Source organism: Miscanthus floridulus, chromosome 18 (assembly GCF_019320115.1).
Source record: "Miscanthus floridulus cultivar M001 chromosome 18, ASM1932011v1, whole genome shotgun sequence".
Taxonomy (NCBI): domain Eukaryota; kingdom Viridiplantae; phylum Streptophyta; class Magnoliopsida; order Poales; family Poaceae; genus Miscanthus; species Miscanthus floridulus.
Window position 1 is genome coordinate 29500562 of NC_089597.1, and position 18835 is coordinate 29519396.

At 43.1% G+C, this 18835-nt stretch overlaps 1 protein-coding gene across 1 annotated transcript; it reads right to left on the bottom strand.

The window, feature by feature from the left end:
• Positions 1-7799: 7799 nt before the first annotated feature.
• Positions 7800-10583, bottom strand: LOC136523583 (cinnamoyl-CoA reductase 1-like). Its single transcript, XM_066517216.1, has 5 exons — positions 10451-10583; positions 10188-10342; positions 8467-8655; positions 8020-8386; positions 7800-7915 (listed from the first exon to the last, which is right to left on the bottom strand). Exons 1-5 carry the CDS (start codon positions 10581-10583, stop codon positions 7800-7802), a joined length of 960 nt encoding a protein of 319 aa, XP_066373313.1.
• Positions 10584-18835: the final 8252 nt, after the last annotated feature.

The following is an 18835-nucleotide window of genomic DNA, read 5'->3' on the forward strand; positions in this document are numbered from 1 at the left end:
TGGCCAAGTATATATTTTTTATTATTAGCTATTTATATTATCATATGTCTTATGTGTGCTCATGACATTAAAAATAATGTTTATGTTTTGTAGCCCTCTGGATTGACATCAACAACTACAATGAAGAGTAAAAATATTCGAGGTCCCAAAAAGCCATTGGAGGGCCGCTTCATCATCTCAGAGTTCAATGTGGATACAGGCGAACCGAGGGGGCCAAATAAAACGAAATTCATGCACCACTATGGTTATCTTGTACGGGACCGGCTCTCGATCAGTACCCGCGAATGGAAGAAGAAGACCAATGCTCCTCATATAAGTTTTGTCTCCGATCGTGACAAGACGTTAATTTGGAATGATGTCTTGGAACATTTCACGCTCCAAACAGATGGTTATGATGATATAATAGATGGTGATAAATTAAAGGAGCGAGTTAGGGATTGGGCAATGAAGAAGATGGCCACCCAGTTTTAGACTTGGAAGAAACACCTATACACGACGTATGTCAAGAAGAACATAGCACCAGATTTTACTGTCCCAGGCCCGATCTCAAAGCAGAGGCCCTATTAGGATGAGTTTGTACAGTACAAGACGTCGGAAGAGGGTGTGCGTCGGGTGATAAAGAACCAATGTAATGCCCAACAGAAGACATACCACCATAATTTGGGATCAGGTGGCTACCCGACTGCCATTAAGAAGTGAAACAAAATGGAAGCAGACCTTCTTGCCAAGGGTATCACACCAGAATCACTCGAGTGGGGAGAGCGTGCAAAGAATTGGTTTTTCGCTCATGGGGGAACACTGGACTAGGAGACAGGGAAGTGCGTTTATGGCGCAAGACTACAAGAAGCAGCAGAAAGATTGTTTTATGCTCAGAGAGCTACTGCTAGTGGTGCGTTCAGGCCCAACAGAGAGAAGGATGAACTGACATACGCCATCGGGACTATTGAACACTGTGGCCGAACTAGAGGCAAAGGAAGTGTCTCGTGGGAGCATGGATTCCCTCAGGACAGACCTTCCTACAGAAGCCGCCAAAGAAAGAAGGAAGAAGAGGCACAGCGGCTCCAGAGGTTGGAGGAAGCGGTGCGTGAAGCACAGGAGCGGGAAAAAAACCTTGAAGCGAGAATGCAGGAGGAAATCAGAAGGCAAGTGCAAATAGCAGTGAGTGCAAGCAAGCAGGCATCAGAGCTAGGAATCAACATTAGCCAATCTGTTCAGTTGAAAAGCAGCTGCGCTTCCACAGAGATACCAAATCAAGGGGACACAGGACTACGCTTCCCTATGGATGACGCCACTGAACCTTGTACATCATGTGAGCTACACATTCCGAAGGGGAATTCCACAATTAAGGTGGCTATCGGTCTTGTTAATCCTATCGACCGAACCAATACACCAAGGATTCATGGGAATATAATCCAAGAAGGATATGCTACCATCTCGGTAGATAAAGCTGAAAAAGGTTTTAGTGATTTGCCTCTTGACATTCCTGGAGGTGATGGCGAGAAGACTCTCGGAGAAGCAGAGAAGACGTTCATTCTATGGCGCAAGCGCTACATCATCATTCTCGGGATGTCGCCTCCACCTCCTCCTGAACTACCTCACCATAGGTGTGGATGAAAACACTACATCATTAATTTATATTGGCTTAAATAATTAACAATCTGCTCATAATAATATATCATTCCTTTTTTGTAGCAGATCCTCCCCCAACCTAAGTCCAATTGTTCAATCGCTAGATCATCATAGTGCTCTATACGATGACAATGTGTTGGAAGGCGAGGCTGCATCCACACCATCTCCAAGGAGGTCTCCAACGCCGCAGCCACCACCTCCAAGGAGGTCTCCAACGCCGCTGCCACCACCTCCAAGGAGGTCTCCAACGCCTCCCCTGCCCCCACCTACCAAGAAGCCAAGTACTAGCAAGAGGCCAGCCCCGCAAACGAAGAACCAGCCTCCGTCGGCAAAGAAAGCCACTGTGAAACCAAGGGCTATTTCCAAAATAATATCTGAAGAGAAGGAAGAAGTAACTGATGCATATAAAAAAGATATGTCTAGATTCTATGACAAACTTAAAAAGGATCAAGAAGCAAGGAGTAACCCGGAGAAACCGTACTTCTTCGTAGCTCCAGATATTCTAAGAAAAAAGGTGGCTTCTTACCAGCAACAACAGTGGGAATCTCGTAAGCCGTCCAAATCAACGTTAACGGACTATGACCGCACTCTCACCAAGTCAATTGAGGCGGCACAGAAAAAGAAGCGGGCAGGGAAAGGAGTTGCACAACTCGGACAACAATCGCACCAATCAGTCCCCCCGCTAGTTGTTGGTAATGAATATGGTTCGATTTTAGGATTAATGCATCAGGCAAACATACCTACAGATATCGATTTGGATCACCTTGGTGAATTTATTGAAGAGATTGGTCTCGACCTTTACCAGATGTTTGGTGATGGAAACATTGAGAGTGCGGCGGAGGTTGATATTTGGAAGAAAAAATTTGTACTAGGCCAGAGTCTATACAACCCTCAAGCCTTAGGTGATTTGGGGACGCAAATGTACCTACTAAATAAGTGGTACATGCAGGTGTCTACCGGTGGATACTTCTGCGTTGGTGTCAGAATTAGAGACGAACATTGGTTCCGTGGCGATGATGTTATGTATGTTGACTTTGTAGAATTTTATCAACTATGCCACCTGACCTCTCTGGACAAAGTCATCATTAGCTGCTATTTCCTGTAAGTAATAATTCTTTCGATCTATTATTAAACTCATCATATGTGTGTATATGCATATAAATTATCCTAACAAGTACTATATATATGCAGATTTACAATGATAGAGCACAGAAAGAAAGGCTGCAATGAAATTGGTTTTGTTGATCCCCATATAGTATTCAAAGACCCAGTTACTCCAAAGCCTAATTGGAAGTCTGAGTCAGAGAGTAACCTCATGAACTTCTTAGTGAACCAATGCCACAAGAAGGATATACTCTTTCCCTACAACTTCAAGTGAGTGTTAATAATGTCGATCATCCTTAATGGCTCATATGTTGATTCTAGTTAATTAATGAGTGGTATGCGTTATATCCTATATACACATGCAGCAATCACTGGATATTGATGGACATCGATCTGGTGAAAAGTCACTTGATAATCTATGACTCGATGAGAAAACTACAACAAGACTACCAAGATATGATAGATATTATCTAGAGGTAATTTCGATATCTCTAGCAACTATATATACACACAAACATGATGATTAACTATATCTGATGATGTGGCAATTTTTTTATTGGGCAGTGTTTGGAAAACCTTTATTGAGAAGCAACACATGGGAAAATGCAAAGCGCCACTGAATGTAATCCCTTTGAAAGTAAGTCCCCTAAATCGCATCATCTTTATTAATTAAACATATAGCTTTCACCGGATCACCAGATTGGATGACAAATCTTTTTTCTCGTAAAGTGGTGTCTGAGGCAGGAACAGGAGAACAACTACTGTGGTTACTATGTTTGCAAGTTTATCAAAGAGCTCTTCCAAAGAACTCCTACAGAGAGACTCAAAGTACGTTAAAAATACACTATATATTCATTTAATTATTATTATTGATTGTGTTACTGTGTCTTTATATATATATATATATATATATATATATATATATATATATATATATATATATATATATATATATATATGTGTGTGTGTGTGTGTGTATGTATGTATGTATGTACATATATTAATTTATTTTCCTTTAATTCAAACCTGTAGGCTCGATGGTTGGAGGAAAAGGTCATTAAACAAGACCAAATCAAAGCAATTCTAGAGTCTATAGCCGGATTTTTTAATGACCAGGTCATCGATTCCAAGGGCGAGTTCTACTTCGACCCAACACTGCCATGGAAGCCAAGCTAGAGGATGAGAGGAAACTTGTTATATCACAACAACTGTAATGCAATCTTTTGTAATATATGCACATAAAATAATATAATGTAAAATACACATATGCATGCATATATATATATATATATATATATATATGCTTGAATTGTGTGATTTAATACGTTCATTGTGCTTGAACCGAAACATACTATATGCGCGTATAAATGTATTATTAGCAGCGTACAATACGACTTCGAAAACCTATTTTGAAAAGAAAACAAAAAATGAAAAGAAAAGAAAAAAAAAACCTTTAGTCCCGGTTTGTATTACCAACTGGGACTAAAGGGTGCCGGCCTCGTGGTATGTCAGGAGGCACATTTAATCCCGGTTGGTGTTACCCACCGGGACTAAAGGTCTTCCTTGCCCGGTTCCTGACCCGGAACTAAAGGACCTCCTTTAATTCCGGATGCTTGCTCCCGGGTGGAGAACCGGGACTAGAGGAGGTTCCTCACCTGAAGTAAAGGACGTCTCTGTACCAGTGACACAAGTCATTGTTAGTTTAGTTTGTTCTCAAGTCCCAGACCTACTGACCTAGCCTTCCATCACTGACTATATTACATTCTAGCACACGGGCTGACAGCATCCTTTGCAGCTGTGACAGTCATCGTCCTTCATTCTTTACACAAGAATTGCATCAGCATGGGCAGTACATGGTTTATATTGTTTACCGATCAACACCGACGACGCCTTTATTGCGGCGAAGTAATTGGTACGACATGTATTTAGGTAAGGAAAGAAGCTAATGATGTAGCGGCATGTATGAATATTTGGCTTTCAAGTCATTGCTAGAGCTAATCAAAGGAGCATTATTTGCTGTGTAAACCGGCCTTCTCCAATCAGGCAAGCAAACTATGACAAGTCTTACTCATGCGATTTGGTCATCCATACACATAGATTTGATTCACCATTTGGATAGTCTTTGGTGGCACTAATTAAATCAAACGTATATCCTGCTCCTCCAGATCCACATTTTTTATAGTTTTGAATGAGGTTGGGTTCAAAACTTTAGACGTTTGGGCCTCTTTGGTTTTGAATGAGGTTGGGGTCAAAACTTTAGATGTTTGGGCCTATTTGGTTAGCTACCATAGTTTGCTAAACTTTGTCACACATTTTGTGGTTGTTGTTTGGTTCGCGCTGTAGTTTTTGGCATACCATAGAGTTTTGATGGCTCCAGCACTACTACACAGATGCTTTTTATAGATGGTTCCGATATCTAAGAGAGGTGGATGGCATAAGAAATAGCATGTAACTAGGGCATGGAGCACATAGCTCGAGAGAACCACTCCTGAAAATCAGTTTTTATGGGTGTTTTTTTAGATTCCACAGTATAATGTAGATGCTCACAACGCGCGCGCACTCACCCCGATGAACGCATGCATGTAAACCCTACCTATATGAGCATCTTCAAGGACTAGGCCGGCAAATCCTCGAGATTGATGAAGTCACCGTAGACATCTCGTTGCCGATGGGAATGACTCCTACCACTGAAAGCACAATTTTGTTAAATCCTAGAATATTCGCTCCCACAAGAAGTCGAACCCAGGACTTAAGAGGCTACTAATGTTCTTGTAACCACACTAGGCTACAAGACATTTATCTAGGGGTGGTTTTGTTAAGAAAATCCCCCTAGAGATGTGTCCATTTCTAGGAGCAGTTTGGTTATAAGACAACCACCTAAAAAGAAATTTTCAGGAGCAGTCGTCTTAACTGAACCGCCTCCTAAAAATCTAAATTTTTAGAGCTAGTGTTGTCAAGACTTAAGAGAACCGTCTCCAGAACATCATTAGGGGAGGTTCTCTTAGTCAACCATTCCAAAAAAGTACTCCCTATAAACATTCTTCCTCCTCCTCATGATTATTGTTGTTCATCCCATTGTGGAGTTCACTTCGAGATGAGAAATTGCAAAAATAGAGGGGGCAGGTTTTGCCCATTGAATCTTTGAAGGAGTTGAGTTCAAGAGATAAGCTTATAACATTCCTAATGTCTTTTCAAAGTTTACTCTTACATTTCTTTCATTAAGTTTTGTTCTCATCTAGGGAGGCATGGTTGTTATTTTTCCATTTTGTTAGTATTGTAGACTGATTTTAGTAGGCTCACATCAATCTCTAGTTACTTTGTCAAGAATTCTCTTTGTCCATGAATATAGATGGTTTTAGATCTAGATCTAGAGACCTAGATTCATGGAGAGGGGATGCATCAAGTTACTCATGATTTCATTTTTTCTATTGATATCAATTTATGCCATTTTTTGTCAATTGGCTTCAGTAATTATATGCGAATAATATTTTGATGGTATTATACCGTTTCGTTAAGGACCACAGATGGACAGGTTAGGTATGTACACAAAACGAAGGCATCAAGTATCTTATATACAAGACATGAATGAATTTATTGGTCGTTAAAAGCCACGCCTCGATTAAGCAGACAAATTAAGGATACATGTTGTCTTTGTTGTGACTATCAGAACCAGGATGTTGTGTGTTTGTGATGACGACTTTCTCTGCTTGGTGGTCAGAACTCATTCTAGTTTCACCTGAATTGTGGTGAGATTGGTTCTTTTTGGAGGAAATGTCATGGAAAAGCAGCGGAAGGTTGACTACATGGCGAGTACGTTGGAGGTTAGTATTCTCCTTCTTATTGTTTTTATGTTATGGAGTTGATGAATTGGTTGTATGCCATTATATCATATGTCTATCTTATTAGTGGTGGGTGGTTTTTTTTCTTGTAGCTTTTGTGGTCTCATTCATCCTAAACAGAGGATGATTGCAGCCAAAACAAATATTTCCCAAGGTTTTAAATAGTGGATAACCTATTTAGTGGTGATATTGTTTAGGAGCTATAACAAGATATAGCGGAAGCTATTTCCTTTAGTTGTTTTATAGAAAATATGGAAAGTCTTCATTAATTATGCACATAAACATGGAGCATAGAAAATTTCATGAACACACTCAATACAAGTCCAAGGTTATTAGTCATTTTGAGTGAAAAAATGAGGTTAGAATTAGTGGCGATATTGTGGCTAAATCAAATAGCGGCTGGCGTTTAGCGAACCTAAAGCGTCTATAGCTCCAATAGCGTGATAATTAGTAATGACATAGTGGCATGTTCTTAAAAAATTATAGCGAAAGCGAACTATTTAAAACCATGATATTTGTTGACACTAAAAAATGTCCCAAGGTGGCTTTGGGCACCATGAATAAGTTATAAACATCTTGGACATGTTGGAGGTCAAGCGGCGTGATAAAATAACGAACGAAAGGCGCGGAGAAGACGGCGAGCCGCCGGCGAGCCAGGCCAGTCGGCTAAGCCGACTTCCTAGTCAGCTAGGCCGGTGCCCTACCCCTCCAGTCGGCTTGGCTGAGTGCCCTAGTCGGCTAAGCCGACTGACCCTGTAACCATTTCGCGTGGGCTGACCCAACCCGCAAAAGTTGGCTTAGCGGACTTCCCCTGTCGGCTAAGCCGACTCCGCCTAGATTCCGAGTCGAGTTGGTTTCCAAATCGATTTTTGGTATGTTTTTGACGTGGGAAACTTGGAGAACGCGTTCTGGAGATGTTTTCTACTGAGATAAGACCACCCCCTCTATATATATGGGAGGATCATGGCTGATTGAGTTCCCATCTATCCAATCATCAAAAAATCAATCTATCAACTCCTTTTGCCCCTTTACTCCTCTCTCTCAAACCCTCCTGCTGTTCGTCACGTCTCCCGACGAGATTTGTCGATATCCTAGGCGGTCTTGCTGGTCCTAGGAGATCCTCTACGTGCTCCTCCCCGACGGATCTTCCCGGGAGAAGTTTAGGAGTCTTTCCGGCCAAGAACGGGCTCTACAACGGTCTTACCGGTCTCTAGATCATTTGATCAATTACGCCACGTTCTTACTGTGTTGCAGGTTGTTTGCAACGTCTTTGGCGTTCAAGGCCATGCTAATGTGTTGGCTTGGGGTCATCTTCAGTGCCAACAATATGTTTATTGTATTATCTAAAAAACGTTTCCTTAAAACTCAAAAGATATACAGTAGAAAACAGTGGGCCTTATTAGATTTAGAATGAATAATCAACGACGACAATGCTATATTGACTGACCGAGTGAAGCTAACCTGTCGGGGACGGGGTACTCTGGGAAGAACTCGCGGAGGATCCTGACGACGTCCTCCCTATGGAGCACGGCGTCGGAGCAGATGTAGCGGCCGGCGGTGTCTGGGACCTCGAAGACGCGGACGTGCGCGTCGGCGGCGTCGCGGACGTGGACGTACCCCTGCACGGCGTTGGCGTAGGTCGTGACGGAGCCGTTGAGGTACTTGAGCACGTGCGTGAGGCTGGCGTTCACCGACGGCTGCAGCGCCGGGCCCTGCACCAGCACCGGGATCACCACCACCAGGTCCACCCCGCGTCTCGCCGCCGCCTCCCACGCCGCCTGCTCCGCCACCGCCTTCCCATAGCAGTACCAGTTCTGACATCATAACAAAGGTCAAAGGGCGAGGCTAGCTCTGCATCTGAATAATGGCGTCCACGCGGAGTTCATGCATATACCTTGGTCTCTTTGCAGAACTCGAGATCGCTCCAGCACGACTCATCGACCACGGCGTCCGGCGCGCGGTTGGAATCCATGGTGACCGCTCCAATCGAGGACGTCAGCACCACACGGCGGACCGTGCCGGCCTCCGCCGCGGCCTCGATCACGTAACGTGCGCCCCTCACCGCCGGCTCCAGCATTTTCTCCTGCACCTCAAACCACTATCAGCTGCACGCATGCTTGCATGGTCCGATTTTCCATGGAAGTCAAGTTGTAATATAACTATACATCGTCTCAAAATAAGTAAATTTTAATTCGGTGTTCTTTTATGCTTTCTATTTAAGCTAGGCTAAACCCTTTGATCCAAAAATTATGTATTATAAATCGAACTATTTTAAGCCCCGTTTGACACAGCTCCTCCTGTCAGCTCCTCATTCCTCAAGTAAAGCTCTTGAAAACCCGCTTTCACAAGAGATGAGTGTTGAATTGAACTAAAAATCCTATCTCCTCCCTGTTCCCTCTCCCAGATCTACTATGAGAAGTTGTTTTACTAAATGTTTTCTAAATCGGCTTTCATTCTACCCGTGAAAAAAAAAACCACTCACAGAGCCAAAGCAAAAAAAGAAAGAAAGAAAGAAAAATACTCCACTAGTAAAACAGAGCTGTAACAAACATACTTTAATTTTAATCATAGTTATAGTAGAGTTAATCTTAGCTTGATCATTTATGGAGTCATTAGGAAGCTTAAAAGTCACTAACCATGCACTTGATCAATGAACTCAACTAACAACCTAATGGCTAGTTTGCTAGTGAACAATGAATTTAATTTTATCTATTTTCACTTCCAAAAATATGATATTTCTTAATCTACTTCTAAGAGCATAGACATGCTTATAAGTTATGACTAACTTGCTTATTTGGAAAAATGAAACAAAACCAAAAAATTGAAAGATGCATTCTGTCTTTTCTAAGAGCATAGACATGCTTATAAGTTAGTAACGTATTAGTTGCAAGGGACGTGAGAGCTACTCCCTTCGTTTTAAATTATAAGATGCATTCTGTCTTTTCTAAATACATAATTTTTATTTTATATCTAGACATAAATATATATTTAGGTGCATAGACAAAGCTATGCATATAGAAAAACTAGAACGACTTATAGTTTAGAACAGAGAAAATACAAAGTAACATGGGAAAACCAATAATTACAAGCACAGGAATCTTGTGACCAACAATCATAGTTTAGCCCATTTGGACTTTTAATTTCTCCTTGTACAGAGCAACTCCAAAGCCTTTCTATACCTTTTACGAATGATAGGAATCAAGATTTTGGTAAAAAAAATGCTCTCCAACATCTTTTTTAATTAGATCTCCAAATATTGTCACCCTCTTTCGGATTTATCGCTAGAAAAAAAATGAAGAACGGGATTGGCTCTAGATAGTGCGCACAAGATATAGACAAGTGATGGAGTGGAAAGATATAGAGAGCGGATTACATTCTTAGTCTCGGCACTACACGTCTCAAAAGTCATTAAGAAATTTCTAGGATTAATTACGCGATAATATGGGAAATATAAGTATATAGGACGTGCATGGCAGCAAGCATGGGTCACAATTAGCGCTTCCACATGTCAGGACTAGGTGCCTAGGTTTGTCCTCGTACCGGACCCATGTCAAGTCAAGTACACACAAACGTTCCAGCTGCTAAGGTCCGGATTTCGTTAGTTACAGTACGTACTGGATCGTCGGTCATCGGCGACGCGGTGTGGAACACGCCGTGGCAGCCAGCGACGGCCGCCCTCAGCGCGCCGCCGTCAAGGAGGTCGGCCCTGCACAACGTCAGCCTCTCCGCCGCGCCAGGGAGCGCTCTCAGGTGCGCGTTCTTGGCATCCTCTGTCGCATCAAACAGAAACAAGGATCAACACAAGAAACTAGCATCGATCACTGGAACATTTCAACTAGTGATATAGACGATCAATCTGCCGGCCGTGCGTAGCGTACCAGGGTTTCTCACGGTTCCTCTGACGGTGTAGCCTCTGTCCAGAAGGAGCTTGACGATCCACGAGCCGATGTACCCGCTGGCACCGGTCACGCACACCGTTTGCCCGAGTCCCGGCGCCGCTGCGTCCGCCATGGCGCGGCGAAAGAACTAATATTGTGCCGGCCGGCCGGGTTATAGGCCTTCAGGCGCTCAGTCTCGCTTTGCCTCTCTTTGTGTTTGTGCATGCTTGTTGGTAAGGTATTTATAGACGATGATTGATGACTCGTATGTGGGCATTGGCAGCAGAGACTTGTTTAGTTTGTTTTGAGTACAGACTAGATACTTACTCCCTCGATCGGGCACTGATAACGTAGGTAACTGTCATCTAGGACAACTGCACTGTGACAAATTAATTGAGCCACCAAAAGTTTAGTAGAAATGTTCAGAATACATTGGCGTTCAAAGTTTATGCTGATGACTGCACGAAATCTAGCTATAAAAGACTAAAAGGACACACAATTATATCTGAATCGATGTAGCATCTACCCTTGCACACGGTATCGTCTTTTCCTATATATCTATGATGTGCAATGAAAACAACTTGGCATCTCCAACACTACAATCCTATAGCTAGGTGATGTGGAAAGATCTAGTAGTATTGTATTTGGTGAGTAGACTATCTAAACTACTCTCTTTTATTCGAAATTATAGAACATGGACATATTGTTCGCCCAAGCAGGTCTAGGCGTGGTTTAAATATATAAACGATAAATTAAACACTAGAGGGTTTAAATTGTCAATGGTGGTAAAAGAACAGTGTAAATACCATAGTTAAATGCGGTCTAAGCATGCGTAGCATCTAAATGCCTGTTTATGCAATGGCAAATAAATTAGCAAGCTAAGAGCAAGTGGGCAGGACTGGTTATTAACTAGCCCATTAAGGCCCTGTTTGATACTTCTATGATTATAATAATCAGGTTATATAATTAATCAGATTATGACCCAAACAAGATTGATTATAATATTGATTATTATAATCAAAATCTTTTGATCACCCTAATCCCATAATCCAGAGAAAACTTAGGGCTTTTTGGGACCATTATGGGTGCTAAAAGTCTAACTTGCCTCCCAATCAATGGTCCAAATTGCCACACTAATGGATAAGATAGGAATTTACCAACCATAATCAATCAACATAATCTAGGGACCCTAATTTTAGTTATAATAATCTTATGCATAATCTAGATTATAATAGGCCCTAACATGTGTTCCTGCAAGGGCAAGTAATGCTTAAAGATGTCAGTGCTAGAATTATAGATAATTTTTTGGGCCATATAACTACTCAGTTCTGCTTCCTCTCCTATTTGCTCATACTCTAATACAAGACTGACATAGATGCATCTTATCCGGACCTGTTTGTGATAGACTCTACCTAGTTACTAATTACTCTAATACAATACATACTTACATATAGATGCTTTTCCTTCCTTATTCATACGTTTTCTTTCTTATGCCGCACCTCCATGTTTATTTGGCATCTGTGTACAGTGCACTCTAAGACAATACATATAACATATTACATCCTATTTTTCGCAATTGTGCCCTCAGAGCATGTATTCATTGGGAGGAAGTAGAAGCAATCAAAATATAGCAGACTCTGGTAAGCCAAGGATTACCAGCAAAGATCCGACACTTAAAACAAAAGCTAATTTACCAACAGCGGTAAACAGCCTAGAACCAACAAGAGTAGCAAGAAAAGCAAGGGGGAGGGGACCCTCATGAAAAGCAAGATCAACCCCAACACCCAAACAAACTAATCTTGCGATAACAAAGACATCAACGCAACGGTTGCCTACAGGTAAGCCATAGCATTCGTAGCAAAAAGCATCCACCCAAGGAAGACGACACGTCAGTCCACTAAAATCTGCGGCAAAGCATCTGCTAGATAAGAGACCCGAATACCTTGGCGGCAAAGCATCCGCCATGGGAACCATCACGATCTTTGTAGCAAAGTAGCCACCAAGATTTGCGCGACATGGGCAGCAAAGTATCCACCATAGAAGAGACCAACAACGGCCAAGTATCCGTGGGGAAAGACACGATAGTGGCAAAGTATCTGCCATGAAAGCCGATCAATGGCGGTAAAGCATCCGCTAGAAGGAACAACTCAAACGACGCTACGGTAGGAGAAACCATTGCGAGGACAGACGTGAAGCGCACACATGTACAACAAGGAGCTCAAATGTAGACAGGTGACGCGGCAAGGACACACCCCGCGGAACGATGGCTGCAGGCCAAGGCGTAAGAGCATAGGAGTAGCTCTTCAGCGACGCCCCAAGTGGAAACAAGATGCAAGAGGGTTCCACTGGTGTCGGCACCGACAAGTAGTCGAGCGAGGTTTTCGTCTAGAACCACCACCACATCGAGGCCCTACCAAAACCTCTTGCAGCCATGCAGGAGCCGGACCCTAGCCCCACATCGCAGGCCAAAGCCGCCGGGAGTAGCAACAAGTCTCCTGCAAACGGACAACAACGACCGCAGCCAACGTAGGGAAACTCCTCGCCGCGCAAGATAGATTTGCATGCATGCAGTGGCATGTGGTCCCAAGCTTCGGAGGACGCCTTGGCGGCAGCGGTGCGCGCCCGCAGCGCGCGCAGAGGCCGTCAACGGATCCGGCTCCTGTTGTGCGCGTGGGAGCAGCCCCAGGCATACCTCAGAAACCTGGCGCACCAGTAGCAGCAGTAGCAGGCGTAGGGGGAAGTGGATCCTGGCACGGTGTGCCTCACCGTCCAAGCAGAGAAGGACAGCATGTGGCCGGAGAGATCCTGAAGGAAGACAACAGATCTAGCGTGTATGGACGTGGATCCGGTGCCTCATCGCCCAACGCCGCCACCGGCCACCATTGGAGCTCAGCAAAGCTTGGTGAAAAGCAGAGGAAGGAAGGAGGAGGAGAGGGGGAGGCGTGGTGGTCAGCCTCTTTGAGCCGCATCGCGGGCCGCCACCACTGCTCAGCGACGAGCAGCGGTGGCGGCCGGAGGGGCAGCCTGGATAGGCCCCTAGGCAGCGGGTCCCGCGGTGCCCCCCAGTCACCGTGGAGACGACGCGGGGGCCTACTGTTGGCTTCTACGCCGTGAAAAATTACATCCTATAATTTACAAATAATTGCCCTATGTTAATTGGTCAAAGATTAAGAAGGTTCAGCCTTGATTGCGTGTGCCCACCTTAGAAAAGAAAACGAGGGAGTATGAAAGTACCTGCTTTCCTTAAGCATAAGCACGTGCCTTGACTAATAAACATGCTAATGTGATGTAGGGCAAACTCTGTAGCTAGTTTGCAAGCAGGCCGCTTATAGCTTGTTTATATTACACCTTTCTTTGGTCATAAACTTGTACTGGTCCCATTCTATCGTATTACGAAGAATGGAGTGGCTGTGACTGTGTCTCGCGTAAACAAAAGCTAGCTGTAAACGTTGACACACTAGCAGAGAATAGATCTTTGATCCTCAGTTAAAATGGGCTTTAGTCCCAGCATTTTTTTGCGCCTAGAACTAGAGATACCTTTAGTCCTGGTTGGTGGCTCCAACCGGGACTAAAGGTCCCTCTCAACGGCTACTGCGCCAGACAGAGGTGGCAGAGACCTTTAGTCCCGGTTGGAGCCACCAACCGAAAGTAAAAGTCTACCTTTAGTCCCGGTTGGTGGCTCCAACCGGGACTAAAGGTCCCTGCCACCTCTGTTTGGCGCAGTAGCCATTGGGAGGGACCTTTAGTCCTGGTTGGATCCACCAACCGGGACTAAAGGTCCCCCTTTATATCCCGGCCGTCTCCTTCTTCCTCCCCGAGCCCAAGCTCAACACATTTTGAAGCTCACTGCACTAGTGTTTTTGCTTCCTCTCTCCATTGTTCCTCCATCCATTCTTCGATTTCTTCGATTCCTCCGTCGATTCTTCAGTTGTAAAGGTTACCAATCTCATACTCTCATTTTTCACCATTGTCTTATCTCATTTTGTTCAATATATATATATATATATATATATATATATATATATATATATATATATATATATATATATATATATATATGGTTCTTTATTGTGGTTTTTTTCATTTGTAAGCAATTTGAACTCAAAATCACTTCAAGCTTGCATATTTACATGAAGGAAGGTTAAAGTAGCTATTAAAAACTAGTATTCACCGTTCATTTGTAGCATGCATAGCACACTTCATTGTTTAGAGATATAGAGAATTTTAGAGTTTTTTAATTTTATTTGTTTATAAAATAAGAAATTTATAGTGTATTAAAAAATGAGTATAGGGACTAGTGCCTCCGACTGGTATGACAGATGCAATGCAAGGCCGTGCAATAGGAAGCAAATTCGTTCTCTTTTGACGATACGCCCGAACAGCCGGGCTTGACAGATTTGGTGGTTGAACGGGTCCGTCGGCCGTCGCCGTGCGACTGTACGACAAAGAACGGCATCGATCGACCATAGTATTTTATTGTCCGAAGTCCGGTCCGGGGTGCAATGCAACGCAATGACAATTGACAATGCGTTGCTAGGTCAAAATATGGTCATTTCTATGGACCCCGCGACTAAACATTTTATTTTAACTTTTTATGAAATGAAAAACTTAGAAAATAGTTAGAAAATTATAGAAAATTCGTACTAGTTGAACTTGCGGACCGTGTTTAGCTCGGCGAGCATGTTCTCTACCGAGCGGTAATGGACATCAAGGAGGAGCTTTGATTCTACGAGGGAGAGCGGCAACGGTCGTGGAAGACCGTGTTCTCTTCCTCGTAGAATCAGAGCTTTTCCTTGACCAAGTACGGTGCCGTCCGGTGGAGAAATGCTCGCTGAGATGATCACATAAGCAAGGTCAACTAGTACGGATGGTTATTTATTAAAACATGTTTTTGAGCTATAAATCCTACTGGCCGTCTTCTTCCTCCCCGAGCCCGCCCGAGAGCTTAAGTTCAAATTTAAACAGTGTTCTTGTTCTTTCTCCATCCATTCTTTGATTCCTCCATTGATTTCTTCGATTCCTCCGTCGATTCTTCGGTTAAAGGTTACCAACTTCATACTCTCATGTTTCATCATTGTCTTATCCCATTTTGTTCACTATATATATATAGGGTTCTTTATTGTGGTTTTTTTTCATTTGTAAGCAATTTGAGCTCAAAATCACTTCAAGCTTGCATATTTACATGAAGGAAGGTTAAAGTAGCTAGTTGAACTAGCGGACCGTGTTCATTTCGGCGAGCATGTTCTCTGCCGAGCGGTAATGGACATCAAGGAGGAGCTTTGATTCTACGAGGGAGAGCGGCAATGATCGTGGAAGACCGTGTTCCCTTCCTCGTAGAATCGAAGCTCTTCCGTGGCCAAGTACGGTGCCGTCCGGTGGAGAAATGCTCGCCGAGATGATCATGTAAGCAAGGTCAACTAGTACGGATGGTTATTTATTCACACGTCCCGATATCATCACAGTAGTCTGTCAATCACCGTACCCAAACGTAGTATATATATAAATATAAACGATAATCGATTGTTATGTGTGTACACTCCCATTCTTCTGTTAATTTGCGGAAATATCATGTGAATTACTTACCTGCCGCAGTAAAAGACGAGAACACAATGATCATTAAAAATATCATTGTTTAGAGATATAGATAATTTTATAGTTTCTTAATTTTATTTGTTTATAAAATGAGAAATTTATAGTGTATTAAAAAATGAGTATAGAGAGTAGATGGCAACTGCTTCCGGGTCCTCGGCCTCTCATGGGTTTCCAAAGCGACTTAGGCCAGGCCTCCCTCTCATTCCATGCGGCAAGTGTCGTGATGAGACGAAGATTGTGATAGAGTACCGAGTGAAGAAGGAGGGTCCCAACAAGGATCGTATCTTCTATAAGTGTCCGGATCGCAATGTGAGTTATTTTATCGTATTTAATGATTATGGTTAGTTTATACCTATTTTCATGATGGTTGTGATTAAAGTTCTAATTTTTTATTTTAATTTCAGTGGGATGGCATTGAACGATGTTCAGGCTTCTACTGGGAGGAAGAGTATGTTGAACTCGTGCAAAAATATCTTGCACAACAGGCAGATACGGCGGCTAATGAGGCAGTGATCCAGCCGAAGAAGCACAAAGATGTTGCACAATCGGAGGATCTGTCTGTTTTAGTTGAGATTGGTCGCGAAATCCTCGTGCTCCTGAAATATATTTTAGCTTTAGTTCTTTTAGTGGTAGTTGGGATTGTCTACATTATAGCGATGCTTTCATAAATTTGTACCTTTTGTGGTGGCACGCATGTTGTATAAATAATTAATTATGATCTAGGTTTTAATATGGTATTTATGTCATGTAATGCAGATGAGCCGGCATTGGATGTACAATGCTGATCGCCGCTCCCAAGAGTTCATTGACGGCGTGCATTCTTTGTTACGTGCGGCCGAGGCTAACAAACGCAACGGTTTCATGTGCTGCCCATGTGCCATATGTAAGAATACGTTGGAATATCCTTGCTCAAGGACTCTTCATTCACACTTGTTTAAGTCGGGTTTCATGCCAAACTATATTTGTTGGACGAAGCACGGAAACCGGCGTTGTAATGGAAGAAGGTGAAGAAGAACAATGGGACGACAATGATATTATTCCCGATGGTGCATGCTTCAATGATACTGCAATGGGAGAAGCTGAAGAAGAGGTAGCCGCAGAAGATGAGCCTGCTGATGATCTTTGTCAGGTCATTCATGACGCACAAAGAGAATGTGAAAGTGAAAAGGAGAAGATCAAGTTCGAGTGGATGCTAGAAGATCACAAGAAATTGTTGTATTCAACTTGTGATGTAGGGCAGAAAAAGTTGGGAACCACACTAGAATTACTGCAATGGAAGGCAAAGAATGGTGTATCTGACAAGGGATTTGGAGAGTTACTAAAAATCCAAAAGACGATGCTTCCGAAGAACAATGAATTGCCCGCCACTACCTACGAAGCAAAACAAGTTGTCTGTCCTATGGGGCTAGAAATCGAGAAGATACATGCATGTCCTAATGACTGCATCCTGTACCGTGGCAAAGAGTACGAGAAATTGGATGCATGCCCGGTATGCCATGCATCGCGGTATAAGATCAGGCGAGATGACCCTGGTGATGTTGAGGGTGAACGTCTGCGGAAGAAAATCCCTGCCAAGGTTATGTGGTATGCTCCTATAATACCACGCTTGAAATGTCTATTCAGAAACAAAGAACATGCAAAATTGTTGCGATGGCACAAAGAAGACCGTAAGGTAGACAATATGTTGAGACACCCTGCTGATGGGTCCCAGTGGAGAGCAATCGATAGAGAATTCCTAGAGTTTGCAAATAACACAAAAACTTAAGGTTTGCTTAAAGTACAGATGGTATCAATCCTTTTGGAGAGCAGAACAGTAGTCATAGCACTTGGCCTGTTACTCTAAGTATCTACAACCTTCCTCCTTGGTTATGCATGAAGTGGAAGTTCATTATGATGCCTATGCTCATCCAAGGCCCGAAGCAACCTGGCAATAACATTGATGTGTACCTGAGACCACTTATTGACGAACTTCTTATTTTGTGGAATAAAGAAGGTGTACGTGTGTGGGATGAGTACAAACAGGAACACTTTGATCTGCGAGCATTGTTTTTCGTAACAATCAATGATTGGCCTGCTCTACGTAATCTTTCAGGATAGTCAAACAAGGGATATAATGCATGCACACACTGCTTCGGTGATGTTAGAGGTGTATTCTTGAAAAAATGTCGAAAGGTCGTGTACCTTGGCCATCGTCGATTTCTTCCTGCAAATCACCCCGTAAGAAAGAAAGGCAAGCATTTTAAAGGGAAGGCAGACCACCTGACCAAGCCTCGCAACCGAACCGGTGAGGATGTACTCGATATGGTCAATGATGTGAAAGTCGTCTTTGGAAAAGGACATGGCAGCCAACCTGTTCCGAACGACACTAACGGTCACGCACCCATGTGGAAGAAGAAGTCCATATTTTGGGACCTACCCTATTGGCAGGTCCTAGAGGTCCGCAGCTCGATCGACGTGATGCACCTGATGAAGAATCTTTGTGTGAACCTGCTAGGCTTCATGGGTGTGTATGGAAAGCCTAAGGACACATTTGAAGCACGACAGGACCTGCGTTGTTTGAGAGAAAGAGACAACCTGCATCCAGAGAAGACAGATGATGGACTCCATTACCTACGTCCTACCAGCTACACTCTAAGCAAAGAGGAGAAGGAAATCATGTTTGAATGCTTAAACAATATCAAGGTACCATCTATATTCTCCTCGAATATAAAGGGTATTATAAATGTGCCAGAGAAGAAATTCTATAACTTAAAGTCCCATGACTATCACGTTCTCATGACGCAATTACTTCCA

What these genes read in the sequence shown, in the direction of transcription:
- LOC136523583 (XM_066517216.1), bottom strand. Translation starts at nt 10,583, where the DNA reads ATGGCGGACGCAGCGGCGCCGGGACTCGGGCAAACGGTGTGCGTGACC. An exon ending in AGTTCTGCAAAGAGACCAAG is followed by an intron (nt 8,387 to 8,466) that starts GTATATGCATGA and finishes TTATGATGTCAG; the next exon opens with AACTGGTACTGCTATGGGAA. An exon ending in CGACAGGTTAGCTTCACTCG is followed by an intron (nt 7,916 to 8,019) that starts GTCAGTCAATAT and finishes AACGTTTTTTAG; the next exon opens with ATAATACAATAAACATATTG.